General features: G+C 40.1%; 3 protein-coding genes across 10 annotated transcripts; 2 read left to right on the forward strand and 1 right to left on the reverse strand.

Moving 5' to 3' along the window:
* Window positions 1-2,106: 2,106 nt before the first annotated feature.
* Window positions 2,107-10,109, reverse strand: hormad1 (HORMA domain containing 1). Of its 8 annotated transcripts, none has more exons than XM_023801279.2 (15): window positions 9,986-10,109; window positions 8,768-8,842; window positions 7,913-8,057; window positions 7,283-7,346; window positions 6,766-6,802; window positions 6,091-6,111; window positions 5,989-6,015; window positions 5,507-5,574; window positions 5,110-5,261; window positions 4,693-4,850; window positions 4,387-4,482; window positions 4,129-4,180; window positions 3,980-4,053; window positions 3,787-3,870; window positions 2,107-2,772 (listed from the first exon to the last, which is right to left on the reverse strand). In XM_023801279.2, the coding sequence occupies exons 2-15, from the start codon at window positions 8,798-8,800 to the stop codon at window positions 2,692-2,694; spliced, it is 1,092 nt and encodes a 363-aa protein (XP_023657047.1). In that variant the 5' UTR covers window positions 8,801-8,842; window positions 9,986-10,109; the 3' UTR covers window positions 2,107-2,691. The 8 variants fall into 8 exon arrangements, with proteins under 8 accessions (XP_023657047.1, XP_023657046.1, XP_023657049.1 ...); XM_023801278.2 differs by lacking the exon at window positions 9,986-10,109 and adding an exon at window positions 9,395-9,458; XM_023801281.2 differs by lacking the exon at window positions 9,986-10,109 and adding an exon at window positions 9,171-9,258 and having other exon boundaries at window positions 3,980-4,050.
* On the forward strand, window positions 9,950-19,344 carry ensab (endosulfine alpha b). The gene is made up of 3 exons (XM_023801285.2): window positions 9,950-10,090; window positions 13,850-13,972; window positions 15,019-19,344. The coding sequence occupies exons 1-3, from the start codon at window positions 10,034-10,036 to the stop codon at window positions 15,187-15,189; spliced, it is 351 nt and encodes a 116-aa protein (XP_023657053.1). The 5' UTR covers window positions 9,950-10,033; the 3' UTR covers window positions 15,190-19,344.
* Window positions 19,345-20,117: 773 nt separating this feature from the next.
* Window positions 20,118-23,315, forward strand: mcl1b (MCL1 apoptosis regulator, BCL2 family member b). Its single transcript, XM_023801284.2, has 3 exons — window positions 20,118-21,266; window positions 22,484-22,734; window positions 22,876-23,315. The coding sequence occupies exons 1-3, from the start codon at window positions 20,753-20,755 to the stop codon at window positions 22,990-22,992; spliced, it is 882 nt and encodes a 293-aa protein (XP_023657052.2). The 5' UTR covers window positions 20,118-20,752; the 3' UTR covers window positions 22,993-23,315.
* Window positions 23,316-23,611: the final 296 nt, after the last annotated feature.

The following is a 23,611-nucleotide window of genomic DNA, read 5'->3' on the forward strand; positions in this document are numbered from 1 at the left end:
GGCCACAAGACCTCTGAAGGTGGATCGGACGTGTTTGTCCAGCAAATCCCACAGATGCTCTATCGGATTGAGATCTTGAGAATTCGGAGGCCAAGTCAACACTCATTTTCAAAGTTCCAATTTTTGCAGTGTGGCAGGGTGCATTATCTTGCTGAAAGAGGCCACGCCCATTGGGGAATACCATTGCCATGAAGGGGTGTAATTGGTCTGCAACAATGTTTAGGTAGGTGGTACGTGTCAAAGTAACATCCACATGAATGCCAGGACCCAAGGTTCCCCAGCAGAACTTTGCTCAAAGCATCACCCCGCCTCCGTCAGCTTGCCTTCTTCCCATAGTGCCGCCTGATCTCTTCCCCAGGTAAATAATGAGCCTCATGAAACCATGCCACCTTTTTCCATTGCTCCATGATCCAGTTCTGATGCCCCTGTTCCCATTTTAAGCACATTTGGCAGTGGATGGAGGTCAGTGTAGGTACTCTGCATCAGTCTGCAGCTATGCAGCCCCATACGCAGCAAGCTGCGATGCACTGTGCATCCTGATACCTTTCTATCATGGCCAACTTTAACTCTTTCTGCACAGCACTCATAGTACCGGTGTACTGGCCGGCCATGATGTTCAGCAACTTCAGGGGGATCCAGGGCAGCTCAATCAACTAAGTTGAACGGAAATCGACCAAAGCTGCAAGGAAACCCTGCCAATATTCATGTTTGCACTTGATGAGAACCCTCAGCGTTAGGAAGGACATAAAACAAGACTGCTCCGGGTACTGGAAGGTGAGCAAGTGATCATGTATCCTGTTTAAGATGACCCTATCCAGGGCCTTGCCCAGCACCGACAGCTGTGTTATCTCCCTGTACAGTAGGTGTCGCAATACAGGCGATCACTATTCCTCTTCCAGTTGGTTGGGATGGCTCTCCCAAATGGAATAAAGATTGCTTGCAAGACCAGGAGGACAGCCAGCCTGAAGTTCACCTCGGATACCACAGATCTCGGCAGCTTTCTCTGCACCTACTTGGTTCATCACCTGTGGAATCTTCAGCCCCAAGGACCATGGACCCGGAGATGTCCAATGTCCTGACCGTAGGATCAGCTTTAAACAGCGGCTTAAAGTAGAAACTGCAGTGCCGTCTGTAAGAACTGGTCAATCACGTGCCCTGACTGTGGTTCTCAGAGGAACAGATTTGGATGAGTGTAGAGCTTCAATTCCTCTCTAAGCATAATGTGGGTTGCTATACCACAGATGGTGTGTCACTTGCTCAGATTCCTCTAACAAACGACCTCCTTATTTGGCCTCAATGCCCTTGCAGCCATCCTTCTCAGTTCCCTGTACTGACACAACCCCTTCAGGAACCTTCCGGGTCTACCATATTGCATTAAAATCAGCAGTTGCACCCAACTGTGCAAGGTCCTCATACAAACTGCATGCAGACTCATTAGAAACAGTCTGATCTAGAAACAGTCTGGCCAGGTCCTCATTCTCCTTGCAGGTGGCAGCCTAACGGATGTAAACTGAATCATCAGAACAGCAATAACAAGTCTGTGGTCAGAATACACAAACTGGGCACTTCTGTAGACCCTGCAGTTCTGTAGGACCCACCAACGTCTGCTCACGAGCATTTGATCGATCTCCTTCGCCGCACCACCAGTGCTGGAGTACCAGTCCAACGATGCGGCTCAGGGCGCTGGGACCAGAATCCAGCGACCCGCAGACCCTGACCTTTTGCAAAGTCAAGGAATATGGAGCCACTTCCACCACGGTCGCCAGACCCATGGGGACAACACAGTCCTCACAGGCAGCCCTGCCAGTGACAGTGGTCGTGTTGTAGGCACTCATGACACAAATGACAAATTAGAACCTGAGTGTTGAAGTGCAGCAAGCGACGCCTCGGAACCACGGCAATTTTGCTCTACGCTTTGAACTCATTTATTGTCTCATATTATATGTAATTATATTTATAATACTATATATTCTGTTCATGATGTGAACTATCATCCTAACTGCATGAACTATTACCGACAATGGATGGAGTGACAATGTATAATTAATGCTGTATAGCGCCCTCTGGAGGTTTCTGGATAAATAGATATCAAATTGCATATACTGGTCAATTGGGTAACAAAATGTTTTATTTTATTCGTATACCACTTTCACTGCAAGTATTGTTATATTTCTATATATTATAAAACACTAAAATCATAACATAAAAGAAGGCAAATAACTAAATATATCTCACTTTTAACATGGAACTCAAAATCAAAAGAAAATTAGAACAAGCGCTTATACATACAAGGAATATGTGACTCATATCACGTCTTTTCTGTTAACCAAAATTCCTTCTTAAATTCATCATCTCACCAGTCATATCAATTTATGCAACAAATTCTGTTAATGCTGAACACCCAAACAAGCTCTTGGTCACTGCTATAAGAGACGATTACTGGCAAAAATGCATTTATAACACAGAACAGAAGCTACCCTGTGCCACTAACCCGGAATCTGCACTACTGCACATAAGGCAGCTGGGGCAGTAATATGCAAATTGCTCATGACCTTTGTGACATTGCATATTATGCTAACTGGCTAAGAGTCCTCTCATCCCATGTGAAGTCTATCTAAGGTAGGTAAGGTTAGGAACATCGTGTGAAGTCTCAGTGCAGCACAGTGTGAGACACATTTTCCTAAGATGGACTCAGTAGCTCTCCTTTGGCTCACTGAATTTGCGCCTCTTTGGTATGATGGCTTCCTCTTGGCTGCAGGGGAAGACAAAGTTCTGCAGATAGAAATGTGAGATTCAATGTTGAGAGGCCTTCATTTGTGTGGTCAATCAGCTGTGCAAATAGGTGACCTATGAACTATTAATATATTATGAATATCAAAATGAATTAATTTTATTTTGTTTACAACTGCGCTGAATTATTTGATTTCTTGGTTTAATACTGATATTACTCAGAATCATGCTTAAATTTAAATTGTTTCCTTCGTGGAAGATCTTTTTTTGGCCGGCGATACACAACTCATTTTCTCTTTCTTTGAAAGAAAATAAATAAACAAACCAAAGGATTCCATATACATTTCTTCCAAGAACTATCTGATGCAATATTCATTGAGTTGTGGGCACTATTTAACATAAAATACCTTATCATAATGCTGAAAAAAGACATTCATTATTCTAACAGAGCAACAAAAAGTCAGAAATACACAGGGAAGCAAAACACAAATATTCTAGCATATTAATATCACTATTGGAAATATTAAAACAAAGAAATATGGTGGTATGACTAAAACTGTTTTCTTGCAGAAATGAATGGCATGATAAGTAATAAACTGGAATAATATCACAATAATAATAATATAGTCGCAAGCAGCGAGGTTCTAGAAATCTGCAATATCCTACAAAAAAACTTGCAAACATGTCCTTTATTTGAAGGTCTATGTTCATTCCTAACCCACAAAGCTAAAAATAATTAACAAGCAAGTTTATTTTTAAATGGTTTGGATTTGCTTGACTTTTAATAGGACATCTGGCAATCCATTTGCCAAGACTATGATTCTGGTAAATTTCATCTCAGCGAACAGGTCAGAAGGTCAAAAAAGAACTGCAATGCTACTGGCTCCCAGCAGCATATGTGTTCAATTATGCAGCTCAAGACATGCAAATTGTTTTGGGCTAGTTTTTGGCATTGAGCTGTGTTTTAGGAACAGCAACACCATACTGGCAAATTCAGAATAGCCACACAAGCTGGGGGGAGGGAGGTTCAGTGAACTATTAATAAAGAAAACTTGCCGAAGGAGGATAAATGACTCTTCCACTCCTTGTTCTTCTGACTGCCATTTCAACATCTGCCGTCTTCCTTACTTGGAAATCCGTCTAAAATGTAACACATTGTATTTTTTTTATTCTGAAATGTGGACCAATGTGTGTTACTACACAAAAGTGAATAAAAAAGTGCTGCATTGACTAAAAATCAAAATCTTACCTTAGAATGCTTTGAATAATCCAATCTCTTATTAATGATTTTTTCATTTTCTTGGCAACTCAGATTTGCACCTTCTTCATTAAAGGAAACAATAAATAAATGATATCAACCCAGTTACATTTGTAATATGTATTATTTGTTGGGTTTACCTGGGATGTCAACCTGATTTTTGTTCTTGTCCATTTCAAAGGGTGAGTGATTCTAACATTAAAGAGACAAAATACTTCAAGGTTTCAATAAAATGACAAAATATACAAACAATGCAAAAATTATCCAAAAGGATTCTGTGTAGTTTTCTTCTTGAAATGTATTTGTACCCAATACCAAATTAAAGCTTCTCATGCACTGATTGTGAGGCATATTTTAATCATGCGTTACTATGCAAGCTCGGACAGGCCCTGCCTTACCTCAACCGCAGGCAGAATGTTGTTTACGAAAGCATGCGTCTCCTCTGCCATCTTAATGGTACATTTCTGCTCACATTCAAGCTCTTCATTATCTATCTGCAAACATAACAAATATCATCTAGTTATTCATTATCACAGTTGGGTTCCTAATAATTTGACCGTCTATTAATATTTCATTCCAGAAATGGCTACGCTAGAAAGAAATTGAAATATATGGATATATATCCGAATGTGTCTCAATAATAATACACCTATATATGGGACTTTATCTATAAGATCAGGTTCCCTGGCTTTACATTTTAATACCTTTTCCAGCCTTTCCATCTCTGTAGTAACATCCACCTTCAAGGTATGGAAGGGAGTAACTACATTCCCCATGGTGAGGTGAACAGGTTCCTTCTCAAACAACATGCTGTTGCTGTCTGCATCCTTGAAGCCAGGAGGCTGATAGTCTTGAGGGGTTACTGAGAATCACAGTTTCAAATAGAAAAATACTACCTATCTTTGCAACGCTCGGGTTTCTTAACCCAGGACACTAAACACACTGTACATACGGATGGATAATTGTTGAGCGGCTGCAGACCAATACAAAATAACCTAATTAACAGTTACACATTGACAGTTACTTTACAAACTATAATTTCTGGTGTATGTTTATCTATGGCATTTCCTATGAGCAAATTAGCAGAGTACCTCCACAAAGAAACAACATTAAAGGCTTACCTTCATCATAGTAGGACAGCTTCATATTAAGGAAGACCTTATCAGGCAGAGGTCCCAGATTCTGCATCAATGTATACAGCTTACGCACAAGCAGGATGCTGGCTTTCCGTGTGTCACCTAAGCCCATCTTCATCATTTTCCTGTTGGTGTGACTGGGAAAAAAAACAACTTAATTTACAATCAATACAACCAAATCTCATGTCAATCCATCCATCTATTTATCTTCCAAGCAATTATCCAGTACAGAATCATGTTGACCCAGCTGCCTACCCAGAGAAGCATAGATCGAAAGGCAGGCAAACACCCTGGATGGCCTGCTAACCACATAGCCATGATTCTTAAATGATTTGCAGCACTGAAATATTTCTCACTGTTTAAAGACTTCATTACAGCTCACCTTTCAGAGTCCATTTCAGGCCCATTTTCGGTGTATTGAATTTTAAACTGGTAGCATTCTGTAACTTTCTGAATGAGAGATAGCACTTACAATTATACATCATATATTTCCACTAGAGGTAGAAAGTTCAGGTTCAGAATGGACAAATCCAGACTTAGATCTTGTTTTAACTAACCAGTTGAGTAGTCTGTTAATGTGATTCTTAATACTTAAGTGGTTGGTGGAAACAAAATCTTGGTCTGGATTTCTACTTTCTGAACCTGAACTTTCCACTTCTGACTAATACCATGCTATAATGTCAATGACTGATAACCTCAAAAGCCCAAAAGGGATACTGCTGAACCACAGCTGAACAAGTTGCTTAACCGAAAAAGCCACAGTTAAGTGAAAAGCTGTGTTGATGTTAAAACTACAAACTGTTTCATATAAAAGCTACTGAGATACAAGAAAAGCTATTAAGGTAAAAGGTGAATTTCACTAACCTGGGGGTTTTCTGGATCAGTATAAATCTAGAGAAAAACATTTCTTAATAATTTATTTCACCTTTAAAATGCAGTATTGGCTTTTCAAAAATTGATACTTACAGAGAGGACTACCATTCGCAACTAAGAAAACAAAAGAAAAATTATTTCACATTTTTAGGTTAGTCAGTTTTTATAGCATAGACAAACCCCAAGGAGCAGTACCAGTAGCAGATCCAGAAAGTAAAAATCCAGACCAAGATTTTGTTTGAACCAACCAGTTGAGTACTCTAAGACTGTGACTCTTTATTCTCAACGAATTAGTTGAAGGAAAATCTGTCCACTTCCGCTACAGGCCATATACATATTTAGCCTTCAGATCAGTACTCAGTCTTATGCCTCCTGCATTATAGCTTAATACTCTGAGCCTGGGAACTCTAAGTGTTACAGTTTAGTCTAGGGATGAGCCATGACAGAATGCTTGCATTGTTTTTGCCATTTTATTTACAGCAGTTAGACACACATAAAGTGACAGACAACCATAATCAAACATGGATTTTGCCAAGACAAATAGAAAACCACATTTATAAAAACATATAAATTCTGAATCCGCGGCAGGCAATACCAAAATAAACAAATCCAAAGTGAGGGAACATTGAAAAGACAACAACCTTACACTATATAAGTACTCTCTTTTCAGCATTTCAAAAATAATTCTGTTGTTTTTTTACAATGAAAATAGCAGAAATTGTCCAAACCCAAAAACTAAATATTGAAAGAAATTAAAATGTTACTTACATATTTTTTCTGAAGGGCATCAAAGCACCCATACAACCTGTAAATCAGGGTACAAAAATCATAAATGAAGAAGAAACAAACACTAATAACCCTTGCACCATGTGTGAGGGTCTGGGGGTGCCATGTGATGGACTGGACATAATAAGTGAGATATGATATTTACCTTAAATACCCTCTGTGTTAATGTAACTGTATTCTCCTAATTCATTAAGGCAGTGTTTGTCAACCCATATCTTTGTGACCCACTGCGTAAGTAGATGTCCTGTACCAAGTCTATTTAAATACACTTTTTTCTGATTTTGAGGCTTAGTGAAAATTAGGCTAAACCCTTAATATGTCTGTGCTAATTAAGCCATAAAATCTCAAGGGCTGTACTATTCTTTTGTCTACACTGTATATGACCTCATACCAGGTTTGTGTTTCTGCCTACACATAATCTAATCCTCTGAGGTAGCTGAGTTTTGACATAGCAGTATTTCCAGATAATATAGACCTTCTCACCACCGTTATCTCTTACCACTGTACAATCTGACTAGCCCCTGGGCAGCTCTTCTCTTCTCTCAGTATCATCACTTTTTGCTCTATACATAAAGAACAACCGGCAGTGTAAATATAGAGTTCCCCCTATCTGATCGATTGGAATTCTTATAATCTATTGTCCTCTTTTCCATACTTGGTAGAGTTACAATAATAAAATTAACATAAAATGGGAAAGCCATCCATCCATCTATTTTCCAAACCGCTTATCCTTTTTGGGTCACGGGGGGTCCAGAGCCTATCCCAGAATCTACAGGCACAAGGCGGGGAACAACCCAGGATGGGGGGCCAGCCCATCGCAGGGCACACTCACACACCATTCAGTCACACATGCACAATTTAGTAACTCCAATCAGCCTCAGCATGTCTTTGGACCGTGGGGGGAAACCGGAGTACCCGGAGGAAACCCCACAACGACATGGGGAGAACATGCAAACTCCACACACATGTGACCCAGGCAGACACTCGAACCCGGGTGTGAGACAACAGTGCTAACCACTGCACCACCTTGCCACCCCCATGGGAAAGCCAAGAAAATAAATGATAACTCAGACCTTGTGATAATAAAAGTAACCTATATATGAAAATGTGTTATTCTGTTTTGGTTTACCTTCTACATATTTGCTTCCATATGCTTTTTCTGGAAACAGGCCCCTAAGGTAAGTGATACAGGAAACTGCTATGGCCAGCAATTTCTTCACAAGCACCAAGGACTGCTGCTCCGTTGTAACTACATTTGGCAGAATCTGTGTAATCTACATAGACAAAAAGTAACATTAATAAATACAAGTGAGACCATATCACAATTATTGCTCAGTAGTAATGTGCAGGCAGTTGTCGACTAACATAGTAATCAGTGCGATTTCACAAGCTCCTACGTAAGTCAAATTTCACGTATGTCGGATTTACCTTCCTAAATCATGGAAAACAACTCGCAGCACAAAACGTGTAAACCTACCAATACGTACTAAGGAACACATATGACACAATAAAATGTAAAATGACTTAAAGGCGCATTTCACCGTTTTAGGTTAGCGCTTCTGTAAAGGCGATGTTTCGCAGGTATTTTTCGCGTATACCCGGATTTACTTAACTCAGTTTTACGCAAGTCGAGGGCCGCCAGTATTATACTGTACATCACAATGGTGTACTGCAGTTTTTTCCCACCCCGGTTCTCGGGGACCCCCAGACAGTCCGCATTTCTGATCCCTACGCTGCAAGGGAGCAAAACCAAAGACTGTCTTGGGGGTCCCCGAGGACCGGGTGGGAAACACTGGGTACTGGGTAAGTGATGGACGGTGTATTCACTGTATTGTATCGTATTATTAGATTAAATCACTGTCAGTGTGACTTCAAAATACATCAATTCAGAATCTGTACATACGTATGTGCCAGTTTCACGCACCGTAGAAAGATTTAACCGTATTTTTCTCGGCAATTGAATAGATGCTGAGTAGGTGGGTACCTGATCAGTCCTGGCGTGCTGCACACAAGCCATGACGGCTCAGGGCGGGATCTTCGTCAGCTGGCTGCAGAAACGCTGGGAAACCACATCTGGCAAAGTCAAACACCTCAGACAGCACCGTGATTAGTTAATCCCCCAAATATGCTTGCTAAGTACACACAATTAGCCACCTACGCCTGTTTTCAATTGGCCACCTACATGTATTCAATATCTGAAAAGACGTACTTTTGTCACTAGCTTATTAACAAGAAATACTAGGCTCCAGTTGCCATCGATTTAAATAAAAATAGCTAAATTGTTTTGAGGAATGTGTATGAAATTGTCGAGCATTTAACATTCACAATACTATTACCCTTATCAAAACCAACCTAGCTAAATTAGGCTATTGTTTAGACAAATGTACCAGCTAGTTTTGTCTACATCCCATGATCTTCAGGTGCCGTTAGCTTTTCCTTCAACTTTCGCGCCATATTTTTGTCTCAACTGTCGTTCTACTCATTAGTGGAAAAAAGTAATCAGTCATCTAGTACCAAAATTTTGTGTGTAAGGTGTCCAATGGACATCATAACCATTTGTAATTTTTTATTTTGCGATTCGATATGCTTAATAAGTAAGAAAACTACTTACTTTAAGCAATAAATAATGTTTTTCAGCAAGAACGACTTATTCAGAGGGGACTCTCTGGACGATTGGGCAAATATTTCTCTTTGCAGTTAATGTTTGTCTCCTTATTATAAATCAGAAATAGCCCAATTAATAAAAATAAAATATATATAAAATTAGCACGTGGAATTTTAAGAGACGCATCCAATCGAAATTTTTAAAAACGTAAAAAAAAAACATACCATTTACATTGCTGAATACCACATAATTGGTAACATTAAAAATAAACAGCAAATGACAATGACTGAATCTGACTGATTTTTCGACAGTACAAAACAGTATAAATGTGCACTAGCATATAGAATGTCGTTATTAGATGCGTACATATCAATCATGTTATATTAATGGCTTTAATAAATCATTTAAAATTTATTGGCTTTTTAAAACTTTTATATACATAGGGCTTTCCTTTAGTCTATTGGTTACTGTATGTGTCTCTCAGTGATGGCGATCCCGCACGATGATGTCACTGTCGTCTTGCGCCATTTTAGGTAGAATAAAGAAATAGTACAGACGGCGGACGCGTTTTAGCTCACGACAAGGGCAGAAAGGTACCATCTTTGTAGAAGTAGAATTAGGGGTACAGGTTTATCCAGTTAGAACATGTCCTTGGAAAACCAGGAGTCTGAGGCTCAGCTGGAGTCCGAAGAGGAAAAACAGGTGGGTTGTTTTATGTGTGTACGCTTCTGCTTGTATACACTGTAGGTAGGTAAATAACGTCAGCTGAGGCAGCGGGCTGTTTATTATGGGGGGCTGCAAATTTTCTGTGGCGAAACCTTTAAGAAATCAGTGGAGAAACACTACCGTAGTCGTTTCGTATGTTATACGGCGGCGCTTGTGTGTTTTTGGAGACTGGAGCACAGACGGAATCACCGGTCTCGCGCGGGGCTTTCCCGGTGCCATTGGTTTGAGCACCTGGCTGGCACGTCGGCGCCTGGACGCCATTGGTCCGAGCTGGCGTGGGGGCGACGCAGCGTGTTCTGGTACAGTAACCACGGTCTTCGGAGAAAGCTGTTTAAGTGAAACGTGTGACTGAATAGCAAGTAAAGAGATAAGGAAAAAATCAGTGCTGGGCGGGCTGACACTAATAGGGAACTTTGGGCATCGCCGAAGCTATTGTATAGCTGGAATGATTATCGATATAGCAAGTGTAATTTAAACTATGTGAACGTATTACCATAATGAAAAAACATAGATCATACTAATTCTAAAGCTGATTACTACCAAGTTGTTCTTATTTATAAAAATGCTCACCTTCCTATTTATGAAAAAATGCTCATTTACTTTGGTTCGGAAGACCTGCCAATTCAATTGGGCCAGATTTGAAGTGTTATGAGCTTCTTTTTAGGGATAGTTTGTTAATTTAGAATTGCAGCGATTTAAACTATTTGAGGGTTGCTTGGGACGCAGAGGACAAGATGCACTCTTGGGCATGCATCACTGGATATTGCAAAATTGATAATTGTCATTATTAGTGGTAATCAGCCGATCAATGGAGTTTGTTATCAGAGTCTGACCTTACTACAACTGAAAATCTAATAAATGGTGTTATAGTAGTGCAAACAACTTACAATTTGTCTTCAGCATGCTATCTGGAAAACAATTTTAAAATGGTGTAGTATTTCAGTTGCTAAAAATGTGGATTTTATTGGAACTCTTGTGGTTGATGGTTATTTAAAATATGAATAGGATATGACAATTTAAGAAATATTTAGAACTTAACATTTATAGCCTAAAAAGTTTCTGGAAAGAGTGTCTGCTTTGGGTGTGTTAAGTAAACGTAAAACCTTTAGTCTTTAAATTAAAAGATAAGTATGGCTTAGTTATTACCTCTTTTTCTGACAATGTATTTGAATGTTAACAAGTTTAAGCAAGACTGAAGCCAAAATATGTCCTATATATTTTGTAGCTCTGAGCAAGTGAAGTCATGTTTATTTGCTTGACCTGTTTATAAAGCTGAGGTAGACTGAAGGTGTTTTCAAGGGCAGTATGAATTGTAATTACCACAGACTGGGACATTTTCAAACAAGCTGCCACTCAAAACAACCACACAAACATAGAGGAATACACTGATGTTGTTACAGCATGCATCTCTAAATGCATTGAAGATGTCACTCACACCAAAACTGTTACACTAACCATGGCTGACATACACAGTACACAGGCTCCTGAGAGCACGGGACGCAGCCTTCAGGGCCGGTGACACTGCAGGCCTAGGTCCAGCACGAGCTGACCTGTCCCGTGGAATCAAGATGGCAAAACAGCAATATAGCAATAAAATATCTGGATACTTCAGCAACACTGGAGACGCACGGAGCCTCTGGCGAGGCATTCAAACCCTCACGGACTACAAACCACCTCCCCAGACTTGTGACAATGACATCTCTTTGCTGAACAGTCTCAATGACTTCTGCTGTCGCTTTGAAACACAGAACAACACACCGGCACAGAGACCACCCCTCCCCCAGGGAGAGCAGGCTGTGTGTCTGTCTACAGCCAGCGTGTGGAAGACTCTCTCCAAAATAAACCCACGCAAGGCAGCTGGACCGGATAACATACCTGGTCGTGTTCTAAAGGACTGTGCAGAGGAGCTCAAGGTTGTCCTGACGGATATCTTTAATATCTCCCTGTGCCAAGCAACTGTTCCCACGTGTTTCAAAGCCTCCACATTAATACCGATTCCGAAAAAGCCCCACCAATCCAGCTATGATGATTATCAGCCTGTTGCGCTGAAATCCACCAATATGAAGTGCTTCGAGCGGCTGGTCATGGAAAACATCAAGTCCACCCCCCCCCCCCCCCCATGACCCGTTTCAGTTTGCTTACAGGTCAAACGGGTCCAGAGATGATGCCATCTCCACTGCTTTATATCCAGCCCTCACACACCTCGACTCAAAGAACTCGTATGTACGAATGCTGTTCCTCGAATTCAGTTCAGCATTGAATACTATCGTTCCCCAGCAGCTTACTCACAAACTTGGACAATTGGGACTCAAAACATCCGTCTGTAACTGGGTGTTTCTGGGACTTCCTAACAGGGAGGACACATAAAGTACGGGTCGGCAGCAACACCTCCAGGACCAGGATGCTCAGCACAGGGGTTCCACAGGGGTGTGTGCTAAGCCCACTACTCTTTACACTACTGACACACGACTGTGTGCCAACCTACAGCACAAACCACTTCGTCAAGTACGCGGACAACACAACTGTAGTGGGCCTCATAAACAACTACAGAAGGGAGGTGAACCAACTGGTCCAATGGTGTAAAGTGAACAATCACTTCCTCAATATGAGGAAGACCAAAGAATTGGTTATAGATTTCAGGAGAAGACCTCCTCAGCATGCCTCACTGACCATCGACAGCGTTCCTGTGGCGAGGGTGACAACAACCAAATTTCTGGGGGTGCACATCTTTGAGGATCTCTCCTGGATCAATAACACCACATCACTGACCAAGAAGGCACAAATATGCCTCTACTTCCTCCGCAAACTGAGGAGGGCGAAAGTTCCACCCCCCATCATGCTCTCTTTTTACAGAGGCACTATTGAGAGTATCATCACTGGCTGTACGGCTGTGTGGTTCGGAAGCTGCTCTGCCTCCTGCCGTAAGGCTCTGCAACGGGTAGTGAACACAGCCAGCAAGATCATGGGCACCTCCCTGCCCCCCCTCACGGACACTCTCCATACCCTCCTCACCCGCAGAGCCATCAGCATTGCTGGAGACTCCTCCCACCCCTTACACTCACACTTCAGCCTCCTGCCTTCAGGGAGACGGTGCCGGACCCTCCGGGCTCCACAATTCTCTTAAACAGGTTTATCCACCAGGCTGTCAGGAGGCTGAACTCTGTCCATTACCCCCTCCATTCTGCCCCCCACCCCTGGACAGTAATATATTCACTGACTACCTCTTTTTCCTTTTTTTTACACTTTAGTCTCAAGGACTGTTTACATTTCATTCCTTTCCGCTGCTAATTTGAATTTGACTTATATGATTGCTACCATTTGCACTGTATTGTTTACCATTTGCACAACTGCCTTATCTATTGTTACCATTTGCACAACTGCCTTATCTATTGTTACCATTTGCACAACTGCCTTATCTATTGTTACCATTTGCACAACTGCCTTTTTTGTCGATATGTCTCTTGCCTTGTCAGTTTGTCTTGTGTCTTGTTATCTGTCTTTTTTTATATAGAATGTATATGCATTCTACGCACTGGTACGCGCACCAGTGAGCGAGAAACGGCATTTTGGTTCTCATGTATGTCTTGCACATAAAATGTGAATTGACAATAAAAAAAAATATCTATCTATATCTAATGGAAATCCGATGGTTTGCAAAGGCCCAGGTGCCTTAGTTATGTCATGTAAAGACACGATAGTGAGCTCTTACAAGATCTTTTTTTTTCATCATGACAGGATTCCCAGGAAAAGAACTCCAACCCAGTGAAAGCAGAGGAGGCCAAGCTAAAAGCCAAGTACCCCAACCTGGGGCAGAAGCCGGGGGGGTCTGACTTCTTGATGAAGAGACTACAAAAGGGTGTATGTTGAAGTTCTCTTATGTGTTTCCTTGTCATTGTCACTGGTAAATATACATTTAATGCAGAAGTTGCACTCATTTTCAAAATACTCGCTTTATCTTTGTGTAGCACCTTCCACAGCAAAGTTGCCCCATTGTGCTTGTACAGGGTGTGTGGCAGTGCGTTATTACATCATTCATACGGAATGGTACATGAAACAAGAATAATGGAAGAAGAGCGAGAGAATGCCAGAAGACAACAGAGGAGAGGAACCAAAAACTTCTGAGAAGGGACAAAAAAAAACCTCAGGTTTCAACTGGCTTCCCAGCCCCTTCAGGGAATGCTAACATTATGGAACACAGAGAAAATTGACCTGATTTAAACAAAAACAGGGTATAAACTGTGATCATGGTCACAAGGTCCATCAATGAGTCAGTTCTCCAAGCAGGTCTCTAGATCGTAAGCTGTATCCGCAATGTCACGCTTCTAAGAGACAAAATCAGCAATAGAATTAAAACTTTTTTAGCATTATGAAATTCCTGTATGCAAAATGCTGTTACTGTGACCTGAAATACACTTAACATCTCATTTAGGGCTGGGACTGAAGTAACCATGATGTGTTCCTTATTTATTATTAAACTATTTTTGTTAAATGGCATACAAAGAAACTGAATTACATGAGAAGTGATAAATGATTTCAACTATAAGATATATAAGAGAATTTAGGAGAAGAAATTTCAAGATGTACTAGAAAATGACCACAAAGTCATTCAGAAACCAGAGATCAGTGTTTCAGAGGTATGCTCAGCCTAGTGTTTTTTTTGTGGTAGACAAACTAGAGGTCTTACACAATAGTTTCAATATTACCCTTATTGCATTTTGCAAGATTAAGGTAACATATTTCAGTTCTTTTCATAGCTTGCAATTAAATTAAATGAACAATGTGTCGATCGGCAAATGGAAGAACTACAGTCAGACGATTTTCCCAGCTCTAGTGTATTTGACGGCACATGTTGATGTAGTATATTTGATGGCACATTTTGATGTAGTTCTCGGTTTCCTTTGCAGCAAAAGTACTTCGACTCGGGCGACTACAACATGGCCAAGGCGAAGATGAAGAACAAGCAGCTGCCCGCCACTGGGCCAGACAAAAACTTGGTGACAGGGGATCACATTCCCACACCGCAAGACCTGCCCCAGAGGAAATCGTCACTGGTGACCAGCAAGCTGGCAGGCTAGCACATCACACACGTCTCTTCTGTCAGGCTGCTCTTGCTGCGATCATCTGGAAAAGTCAGTACATTTGATTTTGGGGTGGGAGGAGGCTTTAGGAAACCTTTTCCCCATGCATACAGTGCAGTCTAACATCCTTTGCTTTGCAACGTTACTTCCATCTGTTTGGAAAGGCTTGAAACATCAAAAGAAATGGAGTAGAGTCCAAATAAATAGACCTTGTTTTTTCCCCCTACACATCTGTATTAGGAATGATCAAAATGTGTTACTGAAGTCTTGTTGTAAGGGCATTGATGCTTTTAAAATAGTACTCGTACATGAACACGTAAACATATCAATGTAAACCCAGATAAGTTCAAGTGGAACAGCTGCAGTCAGCAGAAATACAAAGTCATGTTGCTTTGTGAAGCAAGTTCACTGCTGCCAAAATTGCAAATTATTGATGAGATGTATACTCCCTAAAGAGAGATTTCACAAGACGTGGAGATGCTTTTTCAAGCTTCTACATGTTGTCAAATACATGTGCTGCCTTGTATGTATATCTGCCTTCCTCCTATGTGAGAGAAATCTGTAACTTTACTCGAACTTGGATCAGGACTTGAATCCTTCTTAGCACACATTTAATATTTGATTGCGTACCTGTTTCAGTTATTTCCTTCAAAACTGATGAATGTGGCAAGCAGCAACAACATATTAGCTTAGGTTAGGTAGATTATTTCTGAATGCTACTGTGTAAATCTCATTAAATGGGAACTAATTCTAGGGTATGGTGGAGTAATTAGCTACCTAAATATTGTGACCAAGTGTGGCTGAAGCAAAGGGTATATAACCAAAGATGGCGTTTCAGATTTTATTTAGTCTCATTTCAATAAAATATTCAAAACAGCAGCTGCAACATTAATAATTGATGGGAGACCTAATTGTATCAGAATAAGTGCCCTATATGTTGCTATATATTTTATGTATCATGCACAGAAATGGGGCAGTTAAGTCAGTATAATGTCCCACTATATCTAGGAACGTTCTGTGTTTTTAATGCAAGCTACACACAAAAGACTTAAGATTAAAGATGTCTGGAATAATTGAAACGCCTCAGATAATTACACTATGTCATTATCATGGGTTGTGTCGCTTTTGCGTTGGCGCCAGATTAGAGCGAGTTTTAACGTTAGTTACATTTTGTACAAGCATTTATTTTGAAGACTGAATGAAAGAAGGGATTGTAGAAAATAGTTGGTTTTGTTTAGGAAGGGCAAGGTGGTTCGGCGGCTGTTCAGGTGGTACCATGCACAGGAGTTCCATGTCAGTTCACTGTCCAATTTGCAGATTCTTCTTACATGTCTGTGTAATTCTTCTGAGAACTCAGACCTCCTCTCACTATCTACAGACATGCTGTTTAGATGAACCGATAACTCTAAATTACAATTGAGTTAGAGAATGTATGTGTGTGCCCTGTGATGGGTTAGTTCCCTGACCAGGGTATACACTGCCTTGCACCCCATTCATTAAGGCACAACTCTGGTTGTAAAAGCAGTTACAGGAAATGGATTGTATGACAAAAGGGCGTATGACGTATTTGCATTGGAAGCCAAGGATGCTAGAGATTTTGCATACAAGCACTTTTATGATGAATGTATTTTGCACTTCTAGTTGTTTCAGGTACAATCAGGTTCAGGTTCAGTTATCAAAAGGCAAAGCATTTCTGAGTTTGGGTATGTCTGTCCACAGAGGGAACACGGGAACACAGAGATGTTAATGTTAGGAGCATTTAGCATTTTTAAGGAACATGTTCTACTTTAACACCTAATACAAAACTGAATCAGATGAAGGGTTTGATTCTGTCATATTTCACTTTAATATCCAAGTTAAGCATTTAACAGCTTTAATCAATACATGGTTGGCCTTGTATAGGTTTACTCATTGGGGGGTTTGAGTTTTTTTTGGGGGGGGGGGGGTGCTGGTCCAAGGGCTTGAAAATCACAATCAATCCCTTTTATTTACCATTATTTAGTTCAGTATATAATCCCACAATGCCTTCCAAAACTTTATACTCATCTGAGCCAAAAACCTAAGCCCGAGCTGAACAAATCTTTATTTAAAAAAAAAAAAAAAGCCTTTACACTACATTCATTATTTGTTTATAACCGTAGACTTATCTGCAGGGTGGGCTTTTAGCAATCTTATTTACATATTCCTGGGAGACTTAAGAGGGCAAAGCATTTGCATGCATTTTGCATTATCATTAAGTTTTCCAAAGGATCTAATTTTCTGTGAGTTCAGTTTTTGTGAAAATCACATTGAAATGCACTGTGTTTCAGAAATGGAGAATGTCAACTATTTGATCTAGATTACAGGCTAAAAAGTTTTATCAGGTGGGACTAGAAACGAGGTGAACTAGCTGTAGAATAGCCTATAATTATTTTACCAATTCATTAAGTCATGTTAATGATTTTGTTGGTGATGATTATAAAGGCTTTGCTTATTTTGAATATTTGTCATCTCAGTTTATTTGGTGCTGCAGGACCAACAATAGGAGTTAAGTGATTTAAGTGTTGGTGGTGAGAAATTCTCATAAATTGACATTAAAAACAATTACAATGAGAAAATGTGTGTATGCACGCGTGTGCACGCTTATGCAAGTTTGTTAGTACATATTTTTAGTTCTCAGGGTGAGAAAACAATCTTTATTTTGTACAGTGTCACAGGATGTTAGTATCATGCTGTAAATAGAAATCCCAGTTTGGTTTTGTATTGGTTTGTTTCCATATGATAGCTATAAATCCTCTATAAACATTACACCCTTGTAATTGTATCTTATCCCTTAATATTTCTATTATTTCCTGCATTGCTTGCTTTTATGTTTTGTTGCACCCATTTTTCTTGCTATAGTAGCATGTCATGCTGTAAGAAACTCTCCTGTTCTCTCATGCATATTTATATATATACATACATGCACAGCATTGCAAATCACGTCTGTGTACGTTACCCTGCTGCTGATTAACGTCTTTACATTTAAACACTCCTTCACAGAGCATCTGTATAAATGCTAGATTTATAATTTAGGCTTCAATCGACACAAGTGGTACCCATCCTTCTTGCTTATACAGGGTTTTTTTTTTTTTTTAAGAATGATATGGTGAAAAGCTTTAAAAACAGGCATTCTGGGTGAGTCTATTCATGTCTAAGTCCTTTTAAAGCTAGCAATTACAAATGACTAAAAATGATTGTTCTTAGTGTGGACTCACTGATATTTTTAGTCATTTCTTTTTCATTGTAACATGCAAGATTCCCCATATAGAATAAACTAAAAAAAATAGACACATATGAAGCAGTATCCCCAAAGACAAATGAAATTATGACATCATTTAGTGGCAGTAAATAATTGTTTTTTTTTCTTCAGTTATTGATTCTGGAACAGAAATGTAACACAATTACCCTTTTCAGAAATTTGTATTATCTGATATTTTTATAACCGATGGATCTTTGGATTGTAACAACAATCCAAAAATATGGAAGCTATGATAAATCTGGTGGGTGATATCACATTTTCTGCAAAAAGAATGACACTGTTTACTTTTTTCTTAGGACTAATTAATATAAGACTGAAAAAAGTCAGTTGGCAATTGATCTTGACAAATTAGAAGCTGTCTGAATGTTATGAGGTAAAAACAAAGTGCTATGATCTGTGAGTACTAATGGCATGTGATTACTTTGATTAGTGGTATATTTTTCTCTGTTTGCAAAGAGGTTTTAGGATATGTTATGCTGCGAAAGACTCTTCAGGACCACTGTGTAGCTTTTTTTGTAAAGTGTTTGCATTGGAATTTACAAGACATCATAATATAACAACAACCATGTAGTCTTGAATCCCCCTCCTCGACCAGAGTCTATTTCTGACGAGGCTGTTTTTTTATATATTTCATTTCTTGGCAACACTAATGTCACCCTTTGAACAGGGGAGCATTTTGCTATTATGTCTGTATCCCCCACAACGTAACAGTTAACAGTTTCAATTTATGAATCAAACACTGAGATAAATTCGAAAATGAACAATTGCATTTCAGTTAAATCTGTATAAATGTACAAAAGATTGTTTTAGTGGTGTGTGAAAAGTGCTGAAATTTTTGTCAGTATTTGAAATAAAATTTTACATAAATTGGATTTGTGCTCCTCTGTACCATTTTAATTTATATTTTACTACTTTTATGATAAAATTTTGGTTATTCTTTAAAAAAAAATACCCAGCCATCCACATGATGCAACAGAAAATGGGATTCACTGGACCAGGGCCACCTTCTTCCATTGCTCCAAGGTCCAGTATCGACACTTGAAGGCCCACTGTAGGCACTTTGACGGTGGACAGGGGTATAGTGATGTCGATTCCTTGTGACCTTATAAAAGGAATTTCTCCAGGAAGTCCTATTTTTAGTCTGGATCAAAATAATTCACTTGTTCTTTAATAGAAAGTACAATTTAACCATGGACAGGATTTCTTCCTTCACAGGTCACAGGGGCGTCACTTGGGCTGTAAATAAAAAGGAGGACAGACACACAAACGGAATGCACAATAGTCGCGGAATGTGAAGCGGCAATGATATTCACTGACTCAATGATTTTTACCACAAGAGGGAAGCAGAACGACAACAAGAAAAAGGCGACATGACCCAGGAAGAAACTCCACGATGACACGGAGATCATAAATGTAGAGCCCGGGCGGTGACCAGAACCTAAGCCCAAGCCTAAGAGGCAACAGTGCTAACTTGTCAAGGTTACTACTTTTTTTTTTTCAAAATATGTGCGAGAACTTTAATTTTATTTGTTTAGTGTTGAGCAATTAGGCGCGCAGCTCTTCCAAGCTTTGAAAGAATGAATCCATAATTTCTTCAACTCTATTCCTGGGTGTTTTATTTAGAGCAACTCAACAGACTGTCAAACAGTGTCTCCACCATTCTCTAATATTCGTTTTTACATACCGCACCACGATCAACCGTCTCTCACTTTCATAGTACAACTTACAAAGAGCCATACGTGAAACTTATATAATATAAAGAGCATGGGCGCCATCTATTGACAACATTAAGTCTATTAGTTTAGGCTATTGCAACCTTAAATGAACCACAACCAATAATGACCACACGACGGGGGAGGGGGAATCATTTCAGGCAGTTCATGACTGACGTGCGCGACGTTCCTTAACATCTCACTGATAGTTCTCAAAACATGTGGCGATGTTGTCACCAGTCACGTATATGTATGTACTTAAAGATTATATTCAATCAAGAACACTATTATAACAAATGATGATAATTGTTTTGTACGAATAATATATTATATCAAAGCTGACTCTGCTTTTCTATAATTTAAGTAGAATTTTATGTCTTGTGTTTGAACTCGAGAACCTGCTCCGCCTCCGCGGTGGGCCGTACAAATATCGCGGAAGCTGGATGTTTGCGTTCATGACAGTCAAGGGGATCTTACTATTAGCTGGTAGGGAACTGTTTCAAAGCTGGATTCTCTGAAGATTTTCAATCTATCGTCGTCGCTGTCGGGTGGCGGATATTCTGTGAACATGAATCCACAAAGCGTGAAGAGTTACGCGCCGATTATGGTGAGCATGAACTACCACAGACCCCTGCACCATGGCGTCCTGGGGAAAAGCATTTTGCAGTGTCTCGATTCGTCTGCAAGAGCCGCAAACACACCCTGTCTGGAGTCCTCCGGGTTATGGGACGACGAGCTGGACAACTGTACGGACGAGGTGGACGTGTGTCCCTGCTCGACAAGACTCGCCAAAAGGGATTCTGAAAAAGAGCCGTGTCGGGGAAGCCGGTTGCCCGGGAGCACAAACGCGGTCGGCTCACTGCCGACTTCCCCGGACGGCGACTTGCCAGCTTACGGACCCATTTGTGGTTTCTCTCGCAGCGCCGTCGAAATGCTGGACCAAGAGACTAGCGAATTAATCACGACTTTCTTCGCCGAATACACGGGGCTGTGTGCGACATTACAGAGACGAAACGAGGCGCTCTCCACACTGAAGCGGGTGGTGGCGACTGTTGTCGAAAAACACAAGTTTGCTTACAATGGTAAATAAACACTCCTTTGCTACGCTGACCTGAAGCTGTGGTCGTGGTTACGTGTTCCTTGCAATTTACAGCCAAGTAGCGTGTGGTGAATTCAGTTAATTTTCGTGTGAGCTTCGACTATCTTTACCATAATAATAGGGAGTAAATGACATTCAGTTGATATTGTCAGTTCACCCCTGTGCAAAAACATGACAATTGCAGCATATAAACCGTACCGTTGGATCATGGCCGGCAAGTCATCGTGTCTGAAAGATATCCCTCTACCCAGATATAAATATTTACTTTTAAAAGTACTTGTATTGTGGCCTATGACTAAGCCTTGTAGATGTCAGTTTTTGGTATCGCACAGGAGTGCAAGGAGTTAAATGATTGCTCGGTATTTCTATTAAATTATTTGTCACTTTCTATGTTTATTTTGGAGAATGGGTTCTACTGTGTCTGCGCGCGCATGTATACCTGCATATATTTAAAAAAAAAAAAAAAAAACCGCAAAGCCTTTGGTTGTAATCTTTCTCAGAAACGAGGCACCGCCTTGACTTCCACGTAGTTTCATTGCTTTATCAGCAAAAGCCAAGCAAAGGATATGTTAGTGGGGGACCTCAGCCTTAGCACAATCTGCTGCTAAAACTGCAGGCACGTTCATACTGTAGTTCATTCTGCCAGTTTTGTATGCGATATATGATGATCTGTTTCCCATTTGTATAACCATTTGCTTGTTGCTCAGCTGACTCGAGTTGAATTGAATTGTAAATGTCCGCTGTTTTACATAAGTGAATTATATTGCCCCATAAAATGTACTGGAGTGGAGTTCACCCGCTCCGCCGATAGCTAGTTTATACTCTTTCCTTGGTAGATCACTCTCCTCATAGAAAACCGAAAAGTGGAGCAAAGTTCGCGGATGTGGCTGTTTCATCTTTATGCAATTTAAAATGTAAATAGGCTGTCCTTACTGGTTCAGTAACGTTTACGTTCTTACTCTATAGTAGGCTGTTAAATGTTTCCCCTGTTTCACTGGATGGTTGCCAGTGAATTGCATAAACTTTAGGCTGTTAATAGGATACATCTGCATTGGTCACTGGTGACTTAATCAGCTGTTCCATCTGTAGCTACAGAAGTGAGAATTCCCTTGGAACTTGACTAGTTTTCTTCTGCAGGACAATGTTGTTGTGGTATCTCCTTCTTTGCCGGTTTCTCAGTTTGATATTTTTCCCTCGCAGGTATGATTGGAAAACTAAGTTTGAATCAGCAGAGTGATGACATGACCGTAATCAAAACTGTAGCTGAGAGAATATTCAGTGATGGAACCACAAACTGGGGGCGTATTGCCAGCCTTGTGGCCTTTGGGGCAGAGGTGTGTAAATACCTGAAGGAGACTGGGCGGGAGCACTGCGTGGAGGCTGTGGGGAAGCAGATCTCCTCCTACCTGCTCTCAGAGCAGCGACAATGGCTACTCAAGAACAAGGCCTGGGTATGTACTCCATACAAACATCTACTTGCATCCCGACGACTTTTCCTAAACACATCTAGGTCATGACAACAACGTCAAGCCGTTTTCAGCAATATTTTAATTGTTAATTTTTAATTTTTTTTCCTCTCTCTCCCCCTTCAGGATGGATTTGTGGAGTTCTTTCATGTAGAAGACACTGAATCGTTGGTGAGGAATGCGCTCTTTGCATTTGCAAGCGTGGCGGGGATAGGGGCAGGACTGGCATTACTGATCAGATGATCATCCTGGCCACAAATAATGTGCAAGACAGTTTGCAGAATTAATTTCTCACTACAGATTGTAAATTATTTTTTTTGGTTCCTTTTCCACCATCCCACTTGAAGGTCCTCCAGAAGGTTCTTGTACATGTTTCTGAGTGCGGATCCTTTGAATTACATGACCTTAAAGCCTTGTGCATGTAAACCTTGGATGGACTACAGATATACCGCCTGATACTGTTTTCAGCATTTTTTTTATTTAATATTGTCAGAATTTTATTTTTATATTAAAGTCTTACTTTAACATTGCTACACTTGTATTAAATTATTAAATACCAAATCGCACACAGTGCCTGATTCATTCCTTACATTCTTCAAGCTCCATTAAATTCACTGGCACACTTCAATTTGTTTTCATAAATGTAAGCTCCCTTTCAGAATTTTTACAGGAATACCTCTTCAGGAAGGAAAATACTAAAATTAAAATTTGGTTTATCCAATTACTGTTTTTATTCAGAATATACTTACACGATATTGTAATTATCGAATCCGTAATCCTTGGTCTAAATATACCACAATATTTCTGTTCTAATTAAGAATTGCAGTTGCGAACAATAAAGAAAAATTTCTAGCTTCACTCA

Source organism: Paramormyrops kingsleyae, chromosome 9, assembly GCF_048594095.1.
Source record: "Paramormyrops kingsleyae isolate MSU_618 chromosome 9, PKINGS_0.4, whole genome shotgun sequence".
Taxonomy (NCBI): Eukaryota; Metazoa; Chordata; class Actinopteri; order Osteoglossiformes; family Mormyridae; genus Paramormyrops; species Paramormyrops kingsleyae.

Bases quoted from the DNA above. Each gene is read 5' to 3' on its own strand.
- ensab (XM_023801285.2), top strand. From the start codon at position 10,034: ATGTCCTTGGAAAACCAGGAGTCTGAGGCTCAGCTGGAGTCCGAAGAG. The intron at 10,091-13,849 runs GTGGGTTGTTTT...TCATCATGACAG, and splicing joins AGTCCGAAGAGGAAAAACAG to GATTCCCAGGAAAAGAACTC. The intron at 13,973-15,018 runs GTATGTTGAAGT...TTTCCTTTGCAG, and splicing joins TGAAGAGACTACAAAAGGGT to CAAAAGTACTTCGACTCGGG.
- hormad1 (XM_023801279.2), bottom strand. From the start codon at position 8,800: ATGGCTTGTGTGCAGCACGCCAGGACTGATCAG. The intron at 4,181-4,386 runs GTAAGGCAGGGC...CTTTAATGTTAG, and splicing joins ACATTCTGCCTGCGGTTGAG to AATCACTCACCCTTTGAAAT. The intron at 4,054-4,128 runs GTAAACCCAACA...CCTTTAATGAAG, and splicing joins AAATCAGGTTGACATCCCAG to AAGGTGCAAATCTGAGTTGC.
- mcl1b (XM_023801284.2), top strand. From the start codon at position 20,753: ATGAATCCACAAAGCGTGAAGAGTTACGCGCCGATTATGGTGAGCATG. The intron at 21,267-22,483 runs GTAAATAAACAC...TTTCCCTCGCAG, and splicing joins ACACAAGTTTGCTTACAATG to GTATGATTGGAAAACTAAGT. The intron at 22,735-22,875 runs GTATGTACTCCA...CTCCCCCTTCAG, and splicing joins TACTCAAGAACAAGGCCTGG to GATGGATTTGTGGAGTTCTT.